Source organism: Rhincodon typus, chromosome 23, assembly GCF_021869965.1.
Source record: "Rhincodon typus isolate 14 chromosome 23, sRhiTyp1.1, whole genome shotgun sequence".
Lineage (NCBI taxonomy): Eukaryota > Metazoa > Chordata > Chondrichthyes > Orectolobiformes > Rhincodontidae > Rhincodon > Rhincodon typus.
Genome location: NC_063354.1, coordinates 12,720,735 through 12,729,778, shown reverse-complemented (window position 1 = coordinate 12,729,778; position 9,044 = coordinate 12,720,735). Strand labels below are relative to the sequence as shown.

At 38.1% G+C, this 9,044-nt stretch overlaps 1 protein-coding gene across 1 annotated transcript; it reads right to left on the bottom strand.

Moving 5' to 3' along the window:
- Positions 1-3,760: 3,760 nt before the first annotated feature.
- LOC109936428 (potassium inwardly rectifying channel subfamily J member 16) lies at positions 3,761-5,156 on the bottom strand. Its single transcript, XM_020535048.2, has one exon. It carries the CDS (start codon positions 4,976-4,978, stop codon positions 3,761-3,763), a length of 1,218 nt encoding a protein of 405 aa, XP_020390637.1. The 5' UTR covers positions 4,979-5,156.
- Between the last annotated feature and the right edge of the window lie 3,888 nt (positions 5,157-9,044).

The window sequence follows — 9,044 nt, the reverse complement described above, 5'->3', positions numbered from 1 at the left end:
GATCTATCTCCGACTTAAAAGTTTTCAAAGACGTAGGATCCTTTCTGAGAAAAATGTTCTCATCTCTATTTTAAATGGTGCCCCCTTATATTTAAACAGTGACCCCCCTGTTTGTAGATTGGCCCACAGATGAAACATCCTTTCACATCCATCTTGTCAAAACCTCAGCATCGTAGGAGTTTTGATCAAGGCACCTTTTATTTCGACACTTTGGCAGATACAAGTCTAGACGGTCCAACCTTCCTCCATAAGATAAGTAAAACATCCATCCCAAATATTAGATAGTCAAGCTTCTCTGAATCGCTTCCAATGCATTTACATCCTTCCTTAAATAAGCAGACCAGTGGTGCATGTAGGACTCCAAATTTGATCTTATCTGTGCTTAAATAGCTCAAGTAAAACATCCCTACTTTTGTATTCAATTTCCCTTGTAAAAACAAAAACATTCTATCAATTTCCTAATTACTTGCTGTACCTGCCCATTAACTATTGTGATATATGCATGAGGACACCCTGATCCCACTGCATCTCAGAGCTCTTCAATCTGTCACAATTTGATTAATATGTTTCTGATTTATTCTTTCTGCCAAAATGGAAAATTTTACATTTTCCCACATTACAATCCATTTGCCAAATTGGTTCCCACTCATTTAACCTGTCAGTATCACTTTGTAACTTCCTTCTTCACAACTTACTTTCCTAACTACCTGGATGCCTTCATATTATGTAAGTATGTAAGAAATGGAGGCTCCACCTTTGGCTCAGTGTTATGACCAGGTGAGGAAAGATGATTTGACTCCCCTCTTTTTAATCCCTTCTTGGTCAGCCGTAATACATTTTTTTTTATTTCTATTTAATATTTCACTATATCACATGCCAATTAAAAATGTTGTTGACTAGATGGAGGTAAGTATTTCTTGAGTGGAAGAATTAAGAATTGTATTACCTATTAATCCTGAGAAAAATAAAGGTGATGTCAAAAACACACGCAAACATAGCCAATAAATTTTAAAAACGGAGAGAGTCCCTGGTCCAGATAGAATGATAAAAGGCTACATAGTTTACTAATCCTTAGAGTCCTGGGGTATTAGATTTTTAAACTGAGACCACAGTTGTTTAAATGTTGACTTATATCCTCATCAATGGCAAAGTCTGAAGAATTCTTTGTGCTCACAGTGAAAAGTTATTTTCCCAATTTGCTTTTTCACTGGACTTTGTCTTCAGACTTGCTGAGAGACACGGGTAGCAATTTCCATATCTTGCTGTTGCAGATTCATTTTGCTTCTCTTTGCTGTGCTGCTCAAATATAATTAAATGTTAAACTACAGTTCAGTGTCAATTCCAGAGGCTAGCCCTATTGTCTTTCCAAGATGGCTAACCGGCAGGTAAGCCTTTCCTCCCCCAGTATGTGAAATTATCATTCAAAAGTGAGTTATAGCAGGACATAAAGATCCCTAGCGCCTTTTTGTAGATAAAAATGGTCACTTCAGTTCAGATGGTTTTATTTATTCCACATTGGTTTCCTGGACTTGCCTCAATCTGTGGTCAGGTGATCATGGCAGCTATTTTAGGTCATTATTTGTTCTTTATATTAATGCCATCTTAGTCCATGAAAGGTCTTGGGTATTAAAATCACATGATGAAAGTTGAGTATTGATAGTCCATCTTTAACCATTATAGTAAGAACACCACCAGTTAGACCTGGCCAAATATGCTTACATCTTGCTTGTAACTTGTTAATATTGTGGAAAATATTCAAACTAATCCATCATTGGAAAACACAAAAAAATGTCACCAGTGCCTTCGTTATTTATCAGCCATCAATTTTGAAGTGGAAAAATTTTGCAAAATCGTCTGTTCTTACTGCACATTCTGTTAATACATGCAAGAAGACGTTAGTCATCTCTATTAGATTTAAAGCAAACTTAAAATATATTTTACACTGTTTAATTTAGGATGTTACAACTGTGAAAGAAGTTCTTTTCCACTTTTCAATTAGGTTGTCTCAGCATCAACGCTGCCAGGTCAGGGAGAGCATAATTCAATGTAGTTAAAGTTTTGTCTATTCTGCAACAGATTTGCCTCCAAATTAGATACTGCAGTTCTCAGGATACCACTGTAGAGGTTTCCACTTTACATTCCAATGTCACCAATGAGATTGGCAAATTAGTCTCACTTTTGTGTATGTATCTATGTCTACCACCATCATTGTCCATTTGGAGGATGATTTAATACTTTTTATTGTCTCAGATTGTATACTGGTGACAACCGTCCTCCAGTTGAAACATGCGAGAAATAGAATTGATTTTTAAAAATTCATGAGATGATCCCAGGCTTCAGATACTGGTGTGGTCATCACATGAAGATTCAGTTGTAGAAATTTGATGTTATGGCCACTGTTGGTAAGGAAACATCCTTCTTGGTTCTTGCATTTCAGGGAAAGTTTCACACTGCACTCTGACTTCAAATGGAATATCCTTTAAAATTGAATAATGAATGTGCATGTGCTGGTGGGGGAAGGGCCTTGCCCTGCATGAACATATACAGCCATATATAACACATTGAAAGCCAAGCAAGGACAGTCGATGAAATACTTGCATTGTCAGCAGCTACATCTCGCAGCCTGAAATTCATTCAACCTAACATGCTAACATTGTGATTCGTTGGTTATCTGTGTTTTTCCTGGTATCACAGTAAATACGGCAAGATTTAAGTGTGGACTTCAATATGTCTTTGTATTGCTCCATCTGTTCTGCTATCCCCTTATTATGCAACAGTGCACAGCAACATGGGAACCATTGAATATACTCATGGCTCCAGCCACAAAGGAAACAAATGTATAGAAATTCACAGCCATGGTCACTTTCAAAGCCCCTCAAGGTGACATCCTAGTTTGCCTCTGAGATTGTAGTAGTGGCCACAGCAGGCAGCAGATTTTAGAAAGGACTTCCTTAGTGAAGCAGGGAGTTGTGACACACTGTTCCTCACTGAGGTTCAGATAGGAGAATTGCGTCTTGAACACCCTGGATATTGCCTCCTTCTGAGAGCTTTTCACCCCATGCTCGTCCAACAACTCGTCCTGCTCTGTGTCATATCTGTTAATTTTTCTTACGTGTGAAACAAACGGTTTGTGTAAAATCTTTGAAGTCAAGCCAAAGGTCTTCAACACATGCCATACTACGTGTAGTCTTCAGGAACTTTAAACACTCCGGAAACCACAAAACACTTCTAAACACACACGAAAAGCCAGTACAATTCAATCAGTCATTAACCTAAAAGTGATTGATTTCTTTGTTAGTACTAGTCACGTTTCCCATGTGCTGCTCACTGAAGTGTGCCTGCCTAAATAACTGGTGGAGGGACAGTTGGCTGAAACACGTTGCCTACAATGACAGCAATGTCATCAAATACGTATTTAAAGATCATTATCTTCACAGTGACTATCTTTTAACGTTTCGACCATTTGCACTCTTGCCTGTTGTGCAACAAAAATTAAGAGGATGATGAAGTGTTATTTTGGAAGAATTCACCATTATAACTAATATAGAGCATGACAAAGAGTTTGGAAATCATTGTATCTGCTACCTCAGTTTATCCATTGATCCACATTGATGTTTATAAATCAGAATTACAAAAGTGGGAGTAGCCAATAAGTTTATTTTTCATTCATTCTATTCCTGACAGTTATTTACCAATTTTACGGCTGTAAAGAACCCCAAAGCAGTGTTCAGAAAGCGCACTAGCAATAGTAAGGCAAGAATCACAGTTCTGACTCCATAGAGAGGCTTCTGAATGTAAATTCAGGCTTTGGGTACACATATTGTTCTTCATCGTGCTCTCCATTGTTATTTGGAATGACCATGCTCTCACACTTTCCATCTTCACTGTCCAATCCAGCTACCGTGAGCACATTGATGCTATGTTCTGGTGTGGAATACAATGTCTTGGCACTGCATTCTGGTGTTGTCACTTCTTCAGTTTTGTGAAACTGGGAGTAGTTAACTTTATAGTAACTTGGCTTGTTTTTGAGAACTTCATTAAAGTGGTGACCCCATAGGATTTCCAGAGGAGTGTATGAGCTTCGAGACTGATGAGTATTTCCTGTTGAGTCCTCAGAATAGACAAATGTAACTATGATTTCAAAGTCACCTTCAGCTAAGTCTTTCTTATTAAGGTCATAGAGTGGACTGTTTTCATTGATTTCATGTACAATAGTGACAGGACTAATGAGAATGATATTGCCTGTGACTATTTGCAAGTCCTGGTGTTCCACAGATAGCTTATTGTCATCGTATACCGTAAATTGGAGTAATTGAGCTCTAACAGTACCTTCAATGATGTGGCTCTCACGAAAATCTCCAATACGCCACATCATGCATAGTTTCCCATTTCTTACAGCTATCACTGCGTTATTGCTAAACCTAATTGTTTGAGCTCTCTTTCTGGCTTTGGACATTTTCGCTACTACAACGCCAATGATAAATGTGTTAATTAAACAACTTATCACTGATTGGAAAGTGACCATAGAAACAGCAAAAGGGCATTCTTCTGTCACACAGCGAGATCCATAACCAATAGTTGTTTGTGTTTCAATAGAGAACAGGAAAGCAGCAGTGAAGCTGTGAACCTCGACAATACAGGGCACTAGATTTTCTTCTTCAATTTGCAGATCTCCATGGACAACTGCTGTGATCCAATAAACAAAACCAAAGAAGAGCCATGACAATATATAGGACAAGGAGAAAATCAGAAACATTTGTCTCCATTTGAGATCTATGAGTGTTGTGAAGATATCGGAAAAGTAGCTTTCCCATTCACCAAATGCACGTTTAAAGTGGATGTTGCAGTTCCCATCTTTGCGGAGAAACCGTTTTCTGTATCTTCTTTTGTTGACTGGTATATAGCAACCATTTTTTAGAAAATTCTTATGATCATCCTCAGAGCTCACAGTTTGATAATTTAAATTGATGAAATTCATTTTAAATCCTTCTGTTAATGTTCTGACTTGCTCAGAGCTGCTTGCAGGTTATCTTCAGGGAGTTTGATTCTTTTAATTAACTTATCCAAAGAGGTAAATGTCTCTTGCAGTAATCACATTGGCCTAGAGGAACAAGATGAGAAATGTCAGTTTAACACACTGTAGCTATTGATTTTGACAGGATTACACAGTGACCAATGTCACAAAGCTCCATTCATAGGCTATAGAAGAATAGGAATATTGGCAAATGTTATAGAGATTGATAAAGTCATACAGCATGGAAATAGATCCTTCGGTCCAACTTGTCCACGCTGACCAGATATCCTAAACTTCACTAGTCATTTGTCTGCACTTGGCCCATATTCCTCTAAATCTTTCCTGTCAATGTACCTGTCCAAATGTCTTTTAAATGTTGTAATTATACCCACCTCAACCACTTCCTCTGACAGCTCAGCAACACCTCCTCCATGATGATCCTCAATATCGGTGCCCCGTAAGGCTGTACACTCAGCCCCCTGCTATACTCCTCATATACTCATGACTGTGTGGCCAAATTCTGCACCAAATCCATTTACAGGTTTGCTGATGACACCACCATTGTAGGTTGGATCTCAAATAACGACAAGGCAGAGTAGAGGAAAGCGATTGAGTGCTTAATGGTGCGGTGTAAACACGACAGTCTCTCCAGCAATGTCAGCAAAATGAAGGAGCTGGTCATTGACTTCAGGAAGCAGAGTGGAGGACACGCCCCTGTCCGCATCAATGGTGCTGAGGTGGAGATGTTTGATAGCGTCAAGTTCCTGGGATTGATGATCACCAACAATCTGTTCTGGTCCACCCACATTGACACTACAGTCTAGAAAGCACAGCAACACCTCTACTTCCTCAGGAGGCTAAGGAAATTAGGCATATCCACAAAGGCTTTTACAACTTTTTATAGATATACCATAGAAAGCATCTTTTCTGGATATCAGTGTGGTATGGCAACTGCTCTTCCCAGGACCAAAAAAACTACAAAGAGTTGTGAACACGGCCCAATCCATCATGCAAACCAGCCTCTCATCCATTGACTTCATCTAGACTTCCTATTGCATCAGGAAAGCAGCCGACATAATCTAAGAGCCCTCCCACCCTGGTTATACTCGTTTCCACCCTCTTCTGTTGGGCAGAAGATATAAAAGTTTGTATACACGTGCGAATAGATACAAGAACAGCTTTTTCCCCGCTGTTATCAGACTTTTGAATGGACTTCTTTAATGTTAATGTTGATCTCTCTTTTCACCTTCCCAGTAGCTGTAACACTGTGTCATTCTCTTCAGTTACCCTGATGCACCTGTATATGATCTGCCTGTAAAGCACAAAAGACAATATTTTCCACTATACCTCAGTATGCGCGGCAGTAATAAATCCAATGAAATCAAATCAACCCTCTATGTCAAAAAGTTGTCCCAAAAGACTTTGGCTATTCACCCTATACATGCCCCTCATGAATTTATAAATCTCTATAAGGTCACCCTTCAGCCTCCAACAGTCCAGGGAAAAAAGTCACTGCCTGTCCACCACTCCTTATAAATCAAACCCTTCAGTACCAGAAAGAAAGCAGAACCCTGTTTACAAATACGTTCTTAAATCTGAATGATGGAACTATACAAATTCAAAAATAGTTGTGATTCTTACTAATTTTCTCTGATGTAAGGGAAACTATTCTTCATATGCTGGCCAGATGTATAATATATCAAGATTTATAATATATCAATATTATTTGGTAACTTATAAATTGGAGGTAAATAGGCTTTTGGTTTTCCATCCTGTGAAGGGGAGGATTTTCTTGAAGAGTTAGAAACTTATATTTTTGACAGTGAGTCAAAACAGCACTTTTCAAAAATCATATGTCTTAAACTAAATGACCAGACAAGCTACCTGGTGAGATAATTGCTGAAATACAACCAAGTTGAGTTTAAAGCCCAGACAGAGACTGATAGAGAGGCCAGAGGTCACAAGCAGCTTAAGTTATGCACATAAGATCCATACCAGTGGATGTGCTGTTGATCAGCTTCAAAATGTTCAAAGTTACAGTTTAATGGTAAGAGTCATAACAAATTTTGACGTGAAGATTGGAGTGATAAGGGGTTGAATGTCTATAAAGGATATAGCTGAGATAAAAGATTGAATGTAACCTTCACTGGTCATGGTAAGATCATTTCAAATTGTCACTATCTTTTTCTTCTTCTGTGTCATAAAACTATGTTCTGTTGTTAAAAGTACATTGGCAGCCTCTTGTGAATATGTTCTATGACCAACCACAATGGCAACCAAATTAAAAAGTAGTTAGTCTTATGGCCTACCAAGCCAGGTTTCAACTCTAGAATCTGACTTGTCCAATATTACCATCAGCTGGAGCCATAGTAGAAAGTCTATTTTGTAAACAGAAGTTAAACTGTGCCTGACCTGCCTCATGAGATGGATGCAATTCTTCTCATCAGACTATTCTAATAACAGGGTATTCTTCCAATCAACATTCCTCCATTAGTCAACCTCACAAAAATAAATTGTATACTCCTTCACCTCATTTAGTCTTTTGTGTGTTGAACAGTGATTACCCTTCAAAATACAATTAATTGACGACAAAGTTATTTGCAACAGCCTGGGGAAATGAAAGGCACTGTATCACTGCAATGTTTTCCTTTTAAAAGGAAAGATTTGCCACTGAGGCACAGTAAGCAAATGAACTCCTTCTGTGCTATATCATTCCACAATTGTATGATTCTACAATAAAAAGATCTCAATTTTCAATGGTTACACCATTAAGGTCTGCTTCACATTTTAAACATCTTTTTAGCATCAGTTTTTACATTTGCGTCACAAGCATGTTGAACATTTTGTAAGTGTTTCAAAATTAATTGACCCACAATTTGGACTTCATATATAAGTTCCTTCCTTTGAGGCAAATTAAGTTAAGCCCCAGAAAAAGTGGAGTACCTTTGATGCGTAAATGGATTCACTTCCTCCATTTAATTCTTAAAACAAGCTGTGGGGAAGCATACTTAGCACGCTAAGTACACAATGTAATTTATTTGTCACAATTGTCCGATGCAAAAGTCATGCTGTGTATACAACTGGTCGTATGGATAATATCACATTGATGTTTGTCCAAAAGATGTGTGTAAGCTTAGCTGAGAAATTTTAAGGGAATAGGAGCAAAGTTATTGAATGAGTCATTCGGAGTCGTGTAATAATAATATGAATTAAAATCTCCTCGTGGCAGCTGGGCAATTTAAAATCCCTTAAAAAATGAATCTTGAACTAAAAAACTAGTTTCAGTAATAAATACCACATAACGATTAACTTTCATGATGAGGGATGAATTAAAGATTTTTATCTCTAATCAAATTAAGGTGGATCTGCCAGGCTCCCTGAAACACTCACAAACTTGGTCTCATCAATCCAAGCACAAACTCCCATCTGCTTTCTGCATGACAAACCAGAGACTTGCTGCCTCTATCCCTCTGCTTTGTTTCACTCTTTAATCCTTGTAGATTGTCCCTGTCGCTGAGTTTCCATGATACTTTTAGGAAAACATGCACCCTGATCCGAGATCGACTTTGTGTGGACGCTACCCCTCTCAAAATCCATCTCCATGGCAACAGGAATCACATAGGCTTCAGATCCAGGTAGAAATGTTAATTAGCTATCCTTGACATATCCAGCAATTCAAATTCTACTTTGAAATTAAGGAGACAATTTAAAGTATGACCATTTGCAAAACCTGATATTTGTAACACTTCCCTTGAACATGAGCACTAACAGCTCATCCATGGTTGGAATGGTTGCTTAGCTATTGTTTACAGCTATGAACATTTCGCAGCTCTTTCTCTCATCCTTTAATCTTTAACAAGCAACATACCCAAGCCTGATGCCAGTAGGATTCAAAGCAGGTCACATGATCTTTTTCCATTCCCACATTTTACTCTAAATTAGAGATATAATCCCAAAACCTTTCAATCATTTATAACTTTAAATTTGTAACAGCAACATGAAGTCCAAAAGTGTTACTAAGTCCAGGCAG